Source organism: Abramis brama (assembly GCF_963993115.1).
Source record: "Abramis brama genome assembly, chromosome: 21".
Classification (NCBI taxonomy): Eukaryota; Metazoa; Chordata; class Actinopteri; order Cypriniformes; family Leuciscidae; genus Abramis; species Abramis brama.
Genome location: NC_139983.1, coordinates 25,024,572 through 25,042,048, shown reverse-complemented (window position 1 = coordinate 25,042,048; position 17,477 = coordinate 25,024,572). Strand labels below are relative to the sequence as shown.

The 17,477-nt window shown below is 36.3% G+C and overlaps 1 protein-coding gene across 1 annotated transcript; it reads left to right on the top strand.

Moving 5' to 3' along the window:
* The first annotated feature begins 415 nt into the window (after positions 1–415).
* On the top strand, positions 416–17,264 carry cenpf (centromere protein F). Its single transcript, XM_084096106.1, has 20 exons — positions 416–526; positions 1,455–1,663; positions 1,754–1,950; positions 2,836–2,948; positions 3,032–3,123; positions 3,930–4,197; positions 4,333–4,535; positions 4,982–5,107; positions 5,213–5,341; positions 5,494–5,616; positions 5,759–5,894; positions 6,007–9,134; positions 9,513–11,510; positions 11,591–11,743; positions 11,833–11,967; positions 12,511–12,672; positions 12,783–12,957; positions 13,426–13,854; positions 13,990–14,165; positions 16,738–17,264. The coding sequence occupies exons 2-20, from the start codon at positions 1,502–1,504 to the stop codon at positions 16,927–16,929; spliced, it is 8,097 nt and encodes a 2,698-aa protein (XP_083952232.1). The 5' UTR covers positions 416–526; positions 1,455–1,501; the 3' UTR covers positions 16,930–17,264.
* The last annotated feature ends 213 nt before the right edge of the window (positions 17,265–17,477 follow it).

Sequence of the window (17,477 nt, the reverse complement as noted above, 5' to 3'; positions counted from 1 at the left end):
ACCATTCAGAAGTGTATAGCAGCAAGGGATTAGAAATCATTACACATAAACACAAATCATATGTGGTCTATGGTCATCAGGTTTGCTCAAAGCCCAGTTTCAGATGTCACTAATTATAAAGACAAACATGATTAAAGTTCTCTTTTAATATGGATATTAAGGTAGCAGAATTTCTTTGAGTCTTTATTTGTGTTTTTGAAAGTGTTATTTTCTGCAAGTCGTCGGTTGTTTATATGGACTTTTGGATGAGAGTTTACTGGTTCACCCGGCGGCTATTCATTTAAATTCTGAAATAAAATAATGTTTTTAAAAAATGGGTGGGTGGAGTTAAATTCGAATGCATAGGGATGACCAATCAGAGGCCGATATGTTCTTACGTCTTATGCCAAACGCGCCAATGACGACGCTGCATTCAGTCACCAACAATTTTGAACCTTATTTTGAATTTTCCACTTTAGTAACTGAAGAAGAACACAAGGGAAGAACCTACAGAGGGTAACCGTAAGGGGTTCTTTCTTTATTTCTGGTAAGATAATATATTTTTGTCGAATGTAGTATTTCATTGTTGAGAGTGGAATGTTAAAAGCCGTTATAAAGTAATTTGATGTCTTAAAACCATCCGCGTGTCATACTAGCCATACATACTTTTTTTCACAACTTTACGTTACCTGCCTTTAAAACATATAAGATTTAAACACATAACGTTATTTGTCATTTTTATTTGTTGTTCTATAAAAATATAACATTAACTAAACCTAAAACCACCTCCGATCATAACTGACTAACGTTAAGTTACTTGCAATATATTTACCGAAATCTAAATATTTATTCTTTTAAAGAAACTAATAGGGTGAAGAAGTTATTTTTATTACATAACGTTACACCTCTTATGTCTCACAGCTGTGCCCCTAAAATATTACGTTAGTGAAATTAGGTAATATTAATCTCGGTTTTCATCCTGGAGGTCCTCTTTCTATATTTCACATATGAGTCTAAAAATGTTACACGTCCTGATGTACTTGTACGCACTTTTGACATGTAAAATCTAATATAAGCCCTCATTTTAAGTAGATCCTTCAGCATTTAATACATGTGTGAAATGCAAAATATTATTATTTTGTGAACAATAATTTGTCAACATCGTAATATATTCTGTCAGACTGGTGACTGCAGTAGATGAAGCTGAAAATAAGTTCAAAACCATCATGTAGTCTCCATTCATTAAGTGAAGTCGATTCAAGATTTGCCAATATTTATAATAAATGTGAGATTTTTTTTGTTGTGTCTGACAGTGTTTAATAATTAAATGTTAAATAATTTATATTATTGTATACAATCAATTGTGCCAATATGTAGTCTGTTTTATCTCAGTGTTAGGTTATGCATATAATTCTGTAATATTTCATCTTGACTGGGAGTTTTATAAAACAAATGTTGCTCATTGTCTTCTTCAGAGCATGCCAGTTTTTCTTTGAGGAGCAACACAGCATCTTCAGTAAGTATGAGCTGGGCTGTAGAAGAGTGGAAGGATGGCCTTCCTGCAAAGGCCTTACAAAAGATCCAAGAGATTGAAGGGCAGCTTGACAAGTTAAAGAAGGAAAGACAACAGAAACAGTTTCAGATGGATTCCCTTGAAGCTACTTTACAGAAACAGAGGCAAAAGGTCAGTTACCTGAGAAATATCAGAGTAGATTTCCTCAGATTTTAGCAGATTTAAATATCTCCATTATTTGTGTATTGTATTTCCCTACAGATGGACAGTGAGAAAAGTGAAGCGTCTGCCCTTAAGAGGGAGAACCAGTCTTTGGTAGAGTCTTGTGAAAGTCTGGAAAAGACTAGACAGAAACTTGCACATGACATCCAAACGAAGGAGCAACAGGTGAATTATCTGGAGGGGCAACTAAACTTGTGCAAGAAGCAGACTGATAGACTAGAGCAAGAGGTCAAAAAGTAAGTGGACTGTTTAATACTTTAGCCCTATTTGCACAGAATAAGTATTACCTGGTGACCTCTAGTCATTTGTAATAATTGCGGAGGTTGTCTGTGATCTTAATCCCGTGTGAATCGGCCATGTCTGTAATTTGTATAGTAAAAATTCCCCCGCAAATGACCTACCATATTTCGCCGAACACCGAGGTCCTGTGATAATATTAGTCCCGTGTGAATCGGCATCTCTGTGATTTGGCATGGTCGTTTATAATTTTTTCAAGGTTTTTGTTTCCTGTGTGCTTATTTATCCATCTTTCGTGAAGAATGGAGGCTGCGCTGGAGTGTTTTGATAGTATTTTGGGTGCTGGGTCATTTCGCTATACACCATACAACTATACAATTTGCAGAAAGAGAAAGCTGAAAACCATCAGAAGAGCAAAAACAAGAATGATTAGATGGAGATGAATTACATGTATAGCAGCATGCGGTATAGAACATTATTCTGTTTATGATTTATCATACAGCTAGACCTATAATAACAAGTTATTTCCAAGCAATAGCCTATTGACATCATATTCGGGAGATAAGTCTATAAATTCGAGTAAAATCACAGGCTTCGCTTATCCCATGCGACTGCGCCAGACGAAATTCAGATGTGGGTGGGTAATTTCTAAATCACACGAGGTCCCCAGATAATACTAATCCAGTGCGAACAGGGCTTTTGTTGTGAGTTGTGACAAAGTTATCAGTATAATATCATTATTATTTTTAAATGTGTAACTAACTTTCATATAATATTATTATATAGCCTAATATGTATAAAAACTTTGTGTAAGAACATATTCTAAACTAGCCAAAAATGACTCGTCTTGGGCTTGGCTTAATTTTTAATTTGATTTTATTCAGGTATAAGCATGAATTGGAACGATCCCAAACTTCACATTCTTCAGAAATCCAGCAGTTGAGTACACCGCAGAAAACTTTTGCAACCCCTGCAACACCTAATCATTGGCAACAAGGTAAGATATGAATTGTATAGAAAATAAAAATGCAATTCAGAATGAATGCAACATACTTAAACATTATAATATTGCATCTTCAGACTCAAAAATAAGTGACCTACAGGAAAAGTACAATCGAGAGGTTGAGGAGCGGAAAAGGTTGGAAGCTGAAATCAAAGTCATGCATGTAAAAGTAAGTAAAATACATTCAATTTTGGTGAAAAGAGCCTTGTAGCTAGATGATATATTAAATGAAAATTATGTAATTTACTCACCCTCATGTCGTTCCAAACCCATAAGACTTTTCTTCATCTTCGGAACACAAATTTAATGAAATCTGGGAGATTTTTGTCCCAGATTTGACAGTCTGCGCAACTACCACTTTGATGCTTATAAAAATTACATAAACTAATCCATTTGAATTGAGCGGTTTAGTCCAAATTTTCTGAAGAGAAACGCATGATCGCTTTATGATGAACAGATTTAATTTAGGCATTTATTCACATATAAACATTAATCAACACACATTGGATATGGTAAACTGAAGCTCAAGCATGTTTGCTTGACGTGCAAAAATCTACGAGGTTCACTCTTGTGTGTTACGCAGCACGTTTGAGCCTCCATAAGAACCAGTGAGGTTTGTTCTTGCATTAAGCAGGTTCGGTTGAGCTTTTGTTTGTGGTTGCTGATCAATGTTTATTTGTGAATTTGTTACATTTAATCTGTTCATCATATAAAGCGAAAATTTGGACTAAACCGCTTTAAGCATTTTTACAGTCTCTTTATGAACTTTTTCAAATTGGCAAAATTTTTCGAAGTGTCAAATTGGTAGTTGCGTTGACTATTAAAAATGTCTTGATTTGTGTTCCGAACAAAAGTCTTAATGTTTTGAAACGACATGAAGGTGAGTAAATGATGACAGAATTTCTGGTTTTGGGAGAACTAACCCTTTAATTTACTAAATGGTAATAATGCATCTCTCTTTTGTAACACCTGAAGCTTCTGAACCAGTCTGCAGTGAGCCATAAAGACATTGCAAGACAGCAGACAGGGTCCTCAATTTTCCCTTGGCAGCAAGACCAAAAAATACACAGTCATCAGTCTCAGACTGTGATGGAGACACCATCTAGGAGAAGAAACGGACCCTCTGGGATGTCATGGTCTTGTGATGACACACCAGTAAAGCCACACCAGCAGTTCACATCAGGCACTCAAAGTGACACAGCTGGATCACAGCAGATGGAACAGCTTAAGAATATAAATCAAGGTTGGTCTGACCTTACAGATGGATTTCATTTTTTTAATTACGTAATTTTATTACAGCACTAGTACAGTGATAATCTTCATATGCCTTGAGGTAACACATTTTGTTACTGTTTTTTTGCTTTCTTATACTGATCAGATCTGAGGTCCAGGGTTTCTGAGTTAGAGCTCCGTCTTCAGGCTCAAGAGAAGGATATGAAGAATCAGATCAATAAATTCAGTGAAATTCAAACTCAACTGGAAATGGCCAGGAAAGATCTGGCAGACAAGGACAAACTCCTGAGCAAGTCCAGAGATGAACTCACAAAGACTACAGGCCAGTATGAGCAGTCAGTTTCTAAGGTAATGTAGATCTGTTTAATACATTATACTACTGCATATTATATAAGTTATAGAAGATAAATGATCTTATATACAGTGGCCCCAGAAAGTATTTAAAACACACTTAAAATATATAAATTTAATTATAGCAAGTAACATTTATTTTAAAGCTAACACAATCAAACTTTCAAGAAAATCAATGCAAAAAATGTAACTATTTTGCTTTAAAAGGGTGCTTGTTTCTTTAAAATAATTGCCACTTTACTTGATATTTTATCATGATTATATGTTATGTATAATGTATGAAGATATTAAAACATTAAGTGTTGTCTATATGTATTTTCATGTTGCAGTCATTTGGTTGAGGGGAGGGGGGTGGGGTTCATTGTTTAGAAACTCAAAATTTCTAAACAATGAGTTATCATGTGAATGTAGTAGTTCATCTTTGGTTGATTTTGGCTCCTCAGTGTTCTTCAGTTGAAATGAAGCTGAAGCAGGTAACAGAGGAGATGAACTGTCAGAGACATAATGCTGAAAGCGTGCATAGATCTCTTGAGCAGAAAATCAAAGACCAGGAGAGAGCGAGTCAGAAGGTCTTGTCTCCTTACTGTCAAATATAATTTAAGTTTTTTTTAAATATATTTCTGAATATTGGATGAGCTGAAATTTACAAATGTTTGTCTTCTCACTCATTTCAGGAACTTGCACAACTTCAAAGCTCCCATCAAGCTCTTGAGCAGCAATTTAACCAGGTAAAAAATAAAACGAGTATGGAGATCCAGCAAGCCAAAAAAGACTACAATGTTTTGCAATCAGATATGGATAAGGTAATTTGAAAATTCAACTATGACTATTGTTTTATAAATGTTATGAATAACACATTTCTGTTCAGTATATTTTCTTTTTATTTTGTTTCTTTTCAATTTCTTTATACACATGTGGCTAAGTTAATCACAACAGAATGCCATTGGTTTTAAAGGTAACTGCTCTAAAGAATCGACTGGAGAAAGATTTGGAAGAGCTGAAACAGAAACTTCTCAGGTCTGAGCAGGGGTTACAGGCCAGTCAGGTGAAGGAGGCAGAGTTGAAGAAGAAATTTGATGTAAGTTCTTTGTGTATCTGTTAAAGAAAATGTATTAGTTGGCTTGTTTTAATTTAATAATAATAGATTTTACTTTATGGAGTATGTGGACTAAAGTTTGTAGTACAAAAGCATGTAAATGGCTTGTTTCTGCTTATCCTAGGAGATGCAGAGAGAGAAGAACACTCTCAGTTGTCAGTTAGACCAAGGAATGAAAAGGGTCAAACAACTTGAAGAGGAAAAACAAAATATTGAGCAAAACCTTGCCAAAAGCCGTACGATGGTGGATGATTTAAAAAGTATGTAATAAATCTCATTGGTAAATTTTCAATATTACATAACATTTTAGAAAAAATTCAAGGAAAATCTAAAGTAATGCTTTATCTAATCATTTTTACTCATTACCTTCAGTGAAGACACAAACCCAGAGTGAAGAACTGACTGAACTTCGCAAAAAAATGGAACGTCAAAGTGCATCATCATCTCAAGAATTGGAAAATTCCAAGAAAACTTTGGCTGAAACAGAAGCAAAGAATATGAAGACTCAGGCTGAGTTGCAAAAACTAGTTCATGAAGTTGAACTCAAAGTTAATAAGATTTGTGCTGTGGAGAAAGAAAATGAAGACCTCAAAATGACCTCAAACTCCTGTCAGAAAGAAGTTGCTGAAATGAAGAAAGAGTATGCAGCTCTTCTGGAGTGGAAAAACGAAAAGGAACAGTTGATTAACAACACCGAATCCAACCGTGAGGAAATGCTGAGTAAAATTGCAGATCTGGAGAAAGACAAGGCCAAACTCAGTGATGCTCATGACGGCTTTCAGAAAAAGATGCAAGATTTAGAAAATGAAAAGATTTGCCTATCTGGTCAGATTGATTCACTCAAAGGTGAACTGCTTGTAAAATGTGTGGAGCTGGAGGAAAAAGGTAGAGTGTATGAGGAGCTTCAACAGCAGTTTAGTGAGACACATCAAAAACATAATAAGGAGATGGACAATTTGAAGCAACAAATCACTCGAATGCAGGAGCAGGTGAGTGAGCTTGAAACTAAACTGCATCAAGAAACAAGTAAGGTTGAAGGAATGGAGCAGGCCCATGGTCAGCTCCTTGAAGAATATGATAGTGCTTGTGACCTGGCTAAATCAAAGGACTCTATTATTGAAATGAACAGAACTGAGATTGAGCATCTTCAGGAATCATTTGCCTTGCGAGAGCAGGAGCTAGATAAATTCAAAGAAGAGAAAGACATGTTGGCTAAAGAATGTGAAGTCCGCCTTGCACAAAACAAAGAGTTGGAACAAGAAAAACTCAATGTGGAAACATCTCTGCAGGATGTTCTTGAGAATATTGCCTTCTTAGAATCAGACCTAAAGTCTCAAAAAGATTTAAATGCAGATATTCAGGAAAAATATGATGATCTTTCGAAAGTCAAAGAAGATCTAGTAGAGAAAGTGTCTTTGGTGGAAAAGAGGGAAAAAGATCTTATTCATGAAGTTGAATCAATGTTACAAAAGAATAAGTCTCTTGAAGAGCAGTTTAATTGTCTTGTTTCTGAAGCAGAAGAAACAAGAAGTTCCTTAGAAAAAGTAAAGGAGCTACAAGTTCAGACCGCCACTGAGTTGGAAAATCAGAAGACAATAGCTGAAAATCTTGCAAAAGAAATAGATGAAGAAAGAAGGAAAGCATCAAGCATGGAGCAGGATAATGCACAACTCAAAGTAAAACAAGAAGAGCTTGAAAATAAAGCAAATGATCTATCTGAGAAGTATGAAAGCCTTCAAAAGCTCAATGATGTTGTTTGCCAAGAGAAAGAAGAAAATCTTAAACAGCTTTCCATAATGACGGAAGCACTTGCTGAAAAAGATGTCATGGCAGAAAAGATTGTTTTAATACAAAGTGAGCTTGAGGCCTCAAATCATTTGTCAGCCACACTAAAGAATTCACTAGAAAGTCTTCAGAAACAGTTTGACTCTACTGTAGAGCTGAATTTATGTCTGGAAAAAAATTTACTGGACAGATCTGAAGAAAAAGCTTTATTAGAGACAAGTATCAAGGAGCTCACTGAGAGACATAACAGGGAATCTGAAGTTTATGTCTCTGAAAAGGAAACTCATTTTAAAAAACAAAATAGTTTAGAGGAGCGCATCAGTGTTCTTGAGGCAGACTTACAGAGCAAATGTTTGGAGGTCAGAAATGCTTCAGAAAAACTGAAGGAGGCTGCCCTCGAAAAGGAAAAGCTGAAGCAAGATCTTGACTTATCAAAGAACCAACATAAGGAGGACACTGATTCCTATCAGAAAGTTGCAAAGGAACTTGAAGACTTGAAACAAAATGCATTTCCTCATGAGCAGGAGATAGAAAGTCTCAGAGCTGCTTTGACCATTCTGAAAAGCCAAGAAGCCACACAATCCTGTGAGATTGAATCCTTGAGAAACAAACTTCAGGAAGCTCAGTCTGAGAAAGCTAAAGCATTAGAGACATTGAATGAAAAAAAGATTAATGTGAGCAAAATTGAAGTACAGCTTGAAATGTTGCAGATGGATCTTGAAGATAATGAAATACAGGTAGAGGAGTTGCAAGGCAACATCAGTGTTCTTGAAGCAAAGTTAAGTGATAGTGAGGCTCAGAGGTCCACCCTACAAGCAGAGCTCGAGTCTGTCAAAGATGACTATAAAAAGAGTGTCCTTGAAGTGTCCCTGCTATCTGCATGTTTGGAGGAAACACAAAAGGAACAACAATCTAGTTCTGCATTAGTCAAAGAGTTGGAGTCTCTCCATGTAACCCATGAAAATCTTAAAGTTTCCCTAGAGCAAGAGAATTGCAAGCAGACAAACCTTGAAGCAATGTACAACAATCTTATGGAACAAAAACTAAAGTTGGAATCTGATATCCAGGTATTGAAAGCAGATGCTCAGAATTCCCAGGAGCAAGCGGATAAATTAAAGCAGGCACATGATTATCTGCTGTCTCAGATAGTTGAACAGCAAACTCGCATGGAACAGCTTCTGTCTGAGAAGAATCTTGATGCAGAGGGTTACTCTGATGCAGACACAATGAATAAAGAGCAAACCGCATATGAGAATGACCAAGATATTTCCGAAATGGCATTTGCCAACACATCTATTTTGCCCTTTGAAGAAGATACTGCTGTTCTGAGTATTTCATCACCTGGAGAGCAGCTTAATACACAAGAAGAGGCTCAAACATCCTTGTCATCAGATGAGGATATCAAACAGTTACCACTGAAGGAGCTAATGCAAAATCAATCCAGGGAGCTTGAGGAGATATCTCATGTTCTTAAGGAGAATGTCAGAACCATGGAGGAGCAAACTAGGGTTCAAATAGATCAAATCAAATTACAGCATGCTAAAGCGCTCCAGAGCATGGAGGAGCAAATGCTCAATATCAAAAATGAGTTGGAGGCCAAACTCCGAGAAGAAAAACAACACGCAGAGAACTTGTCCTCACAACTGGAGACAATGCAGCAACTGCAGGAATTGGACCTTGCATCCTCCTCCTTGCTGGCTTCTGAAACTTCACAGGTAACCTATGTATTTCACAATTTAATGTCAGATGTTTTGAATTCAGATATTATGCATTTTATCAGTTAAATTGTTGACTTAAAGGTGTATTTCACTTGTGAAATAAATTAATCATGACTTTGACCTGCACATTTTTGCAATTGCATCAGTGAACTGAAAATTCCCTTTTGCGTGATGTTACATTCAGGCCGCCCGTATTACATAAACTAGAAAATTACAGAGTGCAGCTTAAATCATTGCATTTAAACAAAGTGTAACTGGGTGAAATATAGGTTTAAAGCTCTGCTGATATCAAAAAGCTATTTGATTTAATTTCTCTTGATTTGTATTCATAACTATTTTTTTTTTTTTTTTTTTTTTTTTTTTCATCTTGATCAGGAAATGACATCCAAAGCACAGAAAAACATAATCCATCATCCTGAAGAGTCAGACTCCACTCCAGATATTAGCCAGAAAAGTGAAAAAATACTTGTGGAACTTGAAGTACTTAAGGAATCTCTAAGGACACGCGAAAAGGAGGTTCAACATTTGCAATCCCGGTTTGAAGTCTTGGAATCTGAAATGGAAATTAGAAAACATTTGTGCTCTGACTTGGAGGGCAAAGTTCGTGAAACGGAAATAGAAAAGACAAACAGCACAGACAAATTGATGTCTGTCACTCAAGAAAACCAGAAACTGAGCAACCACATTGGAGAGTTGATAGAAGAGATCAATTCATTGAAACTACAGCTACAGACCTCCAAATGCCAGCTCTCAGATGTTATGGAGATGATGGAAAGCTTAGAGATGGCAAAAGGTGAGTGGGATGAGAAATTTTTCCAGATTGAGAGCGAACTAAAAAGAGTACGTTCTGAAAAGGCCAATTTAGAAAAGCACATCCTTTCCATGGAGGCTGACATAGAGGAGATGCAAGAACAGAAACAAAGGCAAGCAGTAGAGCTTGATGCAGCTAGGAGGACAAATTACAGCCTTGAACAACAACTTAATACAACTATGGCAGAAGGTGGGCGACTTAAAGAAGAGCTTATTTTGTGTACTGATGTAAGGGAAAGTGAAAACCACTCCTTAATGAAGTTGAAAGAAAAGGCTGAGCTTCTGGAGAAGAGAGAGAGCAATACACGAGAACTTATAAAAGAACTAGAAGAGGACATTAGGGCAGGGAAAAGACAAATCGAGGCTGCATCTAACCAAATTGATGTCCTGAGGAAAGAAAAAGAGCAGCTAATTCAACAGTCTCAAAACCTTGAGAATACAGTGGCTCTTTTGAATGAAGACAATACAAATTTGTTTAGTGAATTAAACAGTTTAAAGAACAATGAGAATTTTGCTTCAAGAGAGTCTGAAAACATGTCTTCCAAAATCCAATCACTTGAGAATGAGAACGTCAGGCTGTCCCAGTCCCTTGAATCGTCTCTCTTGGAGAAAGGTGAAATAGCCTCCAGGTTGATTTCGACTCAGGAAGAAGTAGCTCAGATGAGACAGGGCATTGAAAAACTGAAGGTACGAATTGAATCTGACGAACGGAAAAAGAACCACATGAGTCAGCTGCTCAAAGCTGCACAGAGGAAGGCAGATGTTCTTCAGGACAACATTGAAAAGCTTGAGAGAGAAAAAGAACTTTCTGACCAGAATCTGGAGGACACCATTCTTCAAGCAGAGAGTGCCAAAGCCGAGCTTGAGGAAATACAGGCTGAAACGCAAGAGCTTACCAAGAAAATTGAAGAGATGGTCACTGAGCTGAAGGATCTCAAGGAGGAGAAGTATAAACTTGAGCAAGAACTTCAGCAAAAGAACAGCCTAATTGATGAATTGCAGTTGTCCAATCAAGCAGCTTCTGAAAAGCTTAAATCTGTGGAAGAGGCAACAGTGAATCAGCAACAAATGATCACGGACTTCCAATTTAAAATTGGTGCCATGGAGGAAGAACTTCAACTCTGTCGAACGGAAGTAGAATCGAAAGAACTGATCGCACAGGATTTGACCTCTCAGTTGCTGTCTTTGCAATCTGAAAACGAAGAGTTTGCCCAGAGAGTTCTCGAATATGAAAGGTGTCAGGCAGAGCTTTGTTCAACCAACCAGTCAGTCTTGAAAGACTTTGAAAACAGGCAGCAGGAGCTTTGCAAAGAAAATGCCCGACTTCAGTCACAAATAGATGAGCTGCAGGCGCTATCTTCAATTCAGGTTGAGCGAGATGAATTGCAAAAGGACAAGGTCGAGTTACAGTGTACTATTGCACAGTTGGAGGAGAAGACGCATATGCAGTCTTCCAAGATAGAGGTCATGCAGAAAAGTGTCACTTCTCTAGAGAACAATGTCCAACAGCTAGAGAGCCAACTTGATGCTATGAAGCTCATGAACTCCGAACTAACAGAAAAGGTATTTTGCATTACCTTTAGCAGTTTCTTTTTTCTCCTTGTTCTCATTTCACATATTAATTTATTTGCATTCACTTTCAGTTAAATGCACTACATGAGAGCAATTTGCACCTCCATACGCAACATCAGCAAGAACTGTGTGAGGCAAGGGAAAAGCATAATATAATGGAGATTAATCATAATCAATTGACTTGTCAACTGCAGGAGTCTCAAAAACAAATCGAAACATACAAGGTAAGAATTTGTCCTTCACCATGTTTTACACTGCGTCATTGACGTTCAGTCTCTGCTTACACTACACACATTTTCATTGCACCTTTCAGCTTGGCTTCGAAGCATTGACGATAGAGAAAGATGGCCTGCAGAAAAATGTATCTGATATTCAAGAAAGTCATGATGTTCAGATGAAGGAAAATAACAGGAGGCATGAGGAGAACCTGAAACATGTACAGCAGCAGGTGGGTAGATGTAATATTGTAACAATGTGTGTGTGTTTTTTTTAAATAAAGGTAGTGCTATGCATTCTAGCATAGTGTTATGATAACAATGCATTTTTTTATTTTATTTTTTTACATTTATTCAGCAAGTAGTCAAGGACGCAAAATACTTTTTCATCATTACAAAAAAAGTTATATTTTAAATAATGTTCTTTTATACTTTTTATTTATCAAAGAATCCTGAAAGAAAAAAAAATTATCATGGTTTTTGCAAAAAATATTAAGTACTATTTTCAGCTGTTATAAGTAGAAATGTTTCTTGAGCACCAAGTCATCAATTAAAATAATTTCTGAAGAATCATTTGGCATTGAATACTGAAGTAATGGAGTAAAATTCAGCTTTGCCATCACAGGAAGAAATTTTATAATTTGAGTTAATTGTTTTATATTTTAATTTTAAAATGTTTTTTATTTTAAATTGTAATAATATTTCACAATTATACTGTTTTTAAAATATATATTTTTTTTATCAAGTTTATCAAAAAAATGTTTTATGTTCTATAGCATGAGATGAAGATTAATAAACTGAAGGAAGAAAAGATGATGTTTGAAGAAAAGGCTGCACAGTATCTCTCTGACCTCAATAGCTTCAAGTCTCAAAATTCAGATGTGGAGTCTGCCTTAAAGGAATTACAAAATAAATTGGTATATTGTGAAAATGAAAAGGTATTGTTTTTGTTGTTTTTCTGTTCATTCTTCATTATTTTGGACACAACTTTCATTCTATATTTAGTAAAGTAATTAACTTTTATATTTATTGGTCTTGGTCCCTGTAGGCAGAGTTTGACTCTAAGGTTGTGCGTTTGTCCAAAGAGAAGGACAGTGCTATGAGTAAGATCAATTTGTGGATGAAGTCATGCAAACAGCTGGAACGTGAGAAGCAAGCACTTCAGGAAGAACTTCAGCAGCAGGGACAACAGATAGCAGCACTGCAGGCCTCACAGAAACAAGGTATAGACAAAACTCAAGAGAACATAACACACTATATAGAAAACTTGTTGCATAGGACTGTCTCTTTTTTTCTTCTTTTTTGTCAAGTGATTTCATATCGATCGTATTTAAAATTTGTCCATCTCGTTTTAAACTGAAATAATAAGTTTTTGGATTTTGACAAATGTTAAACAAAGAAACATGATGGAAATTCAATAAGATATACTTAGGATTTTGCATTTCATTTCATTTGTTTTTTAAATAATATATATTACATTAAATTATGTTTAATGCAATATATGCTAATGTTATAATAATACAAAACTACTTTCATGTTTTTTAAATGAATAAAAAATGCAAAGTACAAGCATATTTACTTGTGATCTCAGACTTTTGGACACAGTATATCAATTTAAAGCATATCAGATAGATGTACAGATATTCCCTTTTTTGTACACCCCAATTTTACAGCATCTGTCATGTTAACAGGTGATGGCAGCAGTAACGGCCTGCAGGAAGAACTACAGGAGCTGAAGGAAGCTCTGGAGGAAAAGAGCCTTGAGGCGGACGACAACATGGACCGATACTGCAGCCTCATGGTCAAAGTTCACAAGCTGGAAGAGACCAATGAAAGCCTCAAGAACCAGCTCAAGCAGATGAGCACCCAGACAAAGACACCCAAGAGCAGGAGGTCCCTGAGGTCTGAGAAGAGTGACATGGAGAACAATAAGCCAGTGGAAGACACTAAGAGCGTGCCAGCAGGAAAGAGACAGAGAGCAGCGGATGACACCCCCAGCAAAGCACAGGAAGCCCTGCACAGTATCACCAAAAGACTGAAAGCTGCGGCTGCCACACCTAAAGCCACACAAGACGATGAGGATTACAGACCAGAGGGTTTGCCTGAACTTGTTCAGAGAGGTGAGAGGTTATCACAATTTGTTATACGTCTTCATGGCACAGCCTTCACATTCATATGTGAGTTGTGCTCAATCAAACTTTCACAATTGAAGGAACAAGTGAAGTCATTGATCAACATCACTTCTTTCTGCACAGGGTTTGCAGATATTCCAATTGGAGAGATGAGCCCATTCATCATTCGCAGAACTGCAGTGCAGCGCTGCAGCCCTCGTCTGGCGGTCCGAACAACTGCGGCTCAGCAGAGCTCCGTTTTAGCAGTACATCCTGTGCAAATCTCCAAACAGACAGCAGAGGGCAGGAAATCAAACACAGTGAGTAGAACTACCTGTGTGTATTTCCTGCAACCACAACAACCTACATCTTTCATCATCTTTCATTTACTCGCAAAATGGTGATGATGATAGCATTGATTCCATGATAGTTTGTTTGAATCTTTGGTGAAAATATTGAAAACTATATAGGCTATATATATTAACCTTCCATTTGTAACTTGTAAATGGCCAGATCTAATAATTCTACTTAAATGATATTCATTAACAGTTCAGATGGGCTGTTTGTCTCCTACAATTCTACTCTTTATGCCATCAATCAAAGCAGGATTGCAAAAAAATGATTTCACGCAATGTCAACAGTCAGTAAAATGTTGATACTGGATTGGGGGAAAACTAGGTTTTGTTTATATAAATAACAATACATTAACTTTCACTTAATTACATTTACATATAGTCACTTAGTAGATGCATTTATTTAAATCAACTTACACATTTGGAAAAACACAAGCAATTTGTCATAAAGTAGCCAACAGTATTAGCTGTGCAGTTATACCAAATTTTAAGAGTAGACCAAAATAGTTGAATATGTAATATGATATTTTGATAAATGTTCTGTTATTTTAAGAACAAAAATGGGGAAAACAAACAGAGGTGGTTTATATGTCATTAACTCTCATTGTAATATTAAAATATTTAGACATTCCTCAGTCTTTAACCACAGGAGGGCATCATAGACCCTCAGAAAATGTACCTGCAGTCTGTAGTCAACTCATGTCGCTCTTAAAGTTACTGACCATGAAGTTGCATTTCCAGATGAAACTGTGCTTGACATTTCAGATTAGATGGAAAGCCTTAAGTGCTCTGAGGCATTAAAGCTCTCCTGTCAGCTTTTAACTTCCTCCGTAGCTCGGATCATGTCACCTTACCCCAGGTCACCATTTCCTGGAGATTTTCCCTTTTATTCTTCAAGAATTCAAAGGGAAGTGGAGACCACATGCTGCAGAGTTACTCTCATGTCCCAGAAAAATCCTTCACCAACTTGAATACCTGATTCAAGACAGTTTATGGAGGCAAAAGTTCTGCATTCCTGCTTCCATGTGTCAATTTAAAGGAATGATCCGGCTTCAGTACAAGTTAAGCTAGGTCATTAGCACTTGTGGCATAATATTGATTAACAAAAATAAAATTTGACTTGACACTCATTTTAATAAATAAAAAAAGCAAGATTGTGAGTTATAGTGAGGCAATTGCAATATGTAACAATTAAAATAATCACTTCTTATATAGTCTAACCTATTTCCTTTGTGTGTCACTGTCATTTTACAATGAAGAAAACAGATGTGCATGAATTAATAAAGATCTATTTGCTCAAAAATTGGCTTTCATTAGGCCAGTATACCTCTAATATCACAGCCTTATGTCTGCTTTTGCGCCTCTGTGGCGGCCATGAAACCGCACTATAAAATGGGCTGATTAGCGCAATACGATGTGCAAAAGTGCTCATTTTGGATTTCGTTAGAGCAGTTCATCTAGTACAAGGCTGAATCCAGAATCGGAATTTTTTTTTTTTTTTTTTTTTTCATTTATTGAAGCATAGGCCTCCCCTTTATATAATATGACACTTTCTAAAGTCCTTTATATATGACTCTGCTAGCAATAAGCGATGTTAGTATTGAATGAAGAAACTCAGCATTTCTCCGCCATCTGTAAGGATATGTTAAATTTGAAAGTGGTATAATAAAGGGTGTTTTGACCTTGTGAAATACAAATTTTTAGCACATTTTACTGAACGAATATTTATTTTAATTGGCTGTTAAAATTTTATATGGGACTATATAAATATACTACCCTAAAGAAATCCAAATTTTGATTACTTTTTACTATGCCAATTTTTTTTTTTTTTGGAACAATTAAACTTAGCATCTAGGACAACCTATTGCACCATCAGCCCATTATGTGGCGCGGTTCCTTGGCCGCCACGGAGTAAAATTCATTAAAGCACATATACAGCCTTGAAATATTATGTACTGCCATAACAAAAGCCAAATGTTTAGTACTTTTTACTATATCAGTCTTTTTTTATGGACTCTTGAACTGGGCTGGTCTCTTTAGTGTCTCAAGTCATTGTGACTGTGACCTTAATTGTCTATTTATATTGTCTAATTATATATACACACAGTATACACTTTATTTAAATAATAAATCATGTAATTAATTCCCTCTAAAGATTAGTATACAATTGACAGCCCTAATTAATAGATGACATGACAGAAAAACCAACAACTGAACTTTGAATGAAACAGACGCGAGCCGAGATGAGCAAACCATTAGTCAGCTTCCAGCACAGCCAATTTTCAAGTACTATTCAGCACTGGTTCTTCTCCAGAAAGTACATGCTGGGTATAAGTCAAGGGTTAGGGGAGAACAGAAGATTGATTGATTGCAACATCTTATATTTATACATTTTGCACTTGTCCTCAGCTTGGCATTTCACCCAAAGAAAGATACAGTATGAGTTGTTTTGAACATTGATTGATTGATTGAACATTGCTGCTGGGCATTCTTGACAGCTCAGCATTGCTCTCTTCTGACATTATTCATGTACTTTCAGGTCCAGGCTCCTAAGGCCATGCAGAGCAGTGCGGCTTTATTATCTCCACTCGCCAGCAGTCCACGGGAAAACAGCTGTGGAAGCCCTGTGCAGAAAACTAGCAGGCGCTCTCGCGGCTTCAAGAAGACCCCTGAGAAACAGGAATGGCTCAGCGCTTCTCCAAAACAAAACGACAACTGCCAAGTTCAGTGATTACTGGGATGCAATGCAAATTTGCAGAATGTTTATACACTGGCTTTTTAGCTTTGTAAATAATATTCAAGAAGCCGTATCTATATTTGTCTTTTATAATATTTTCTATTTCTGGTTTCGTTCATCTCATATTTTCGTTCTTTTTTTACTATTTCAAAACATCTGATGTGTTACACAGAATAGCGGTATCGTTTTAGTGTATGTATTTTATTGACCTGATTTCTTATATCCTTTTGTATTTTTATAAATAGAAACATTACAATTAATCACTCCATTTTACCGTATGTCATTGTTTTTTTCTGACTGCTTTACTAAACTTCACTCTGCCTTACAAATATGTTTGTTTGTGTACTTCTGTTTTCTGGAAGTGGCCTTTTGGCTGTTTACTCGTACGCAAGAAATACAGCAGATTTTATTGTTAAGCAATGATAAATTTCAGCCCTGAATGCATTAAGCTGTGCAATATGTAAAGATTTATTTGCAGACTGTCTAATACAGTCTATTATTAATGAACGCACAACAAGGATCTAATTCTTAGTTCAGGTTCT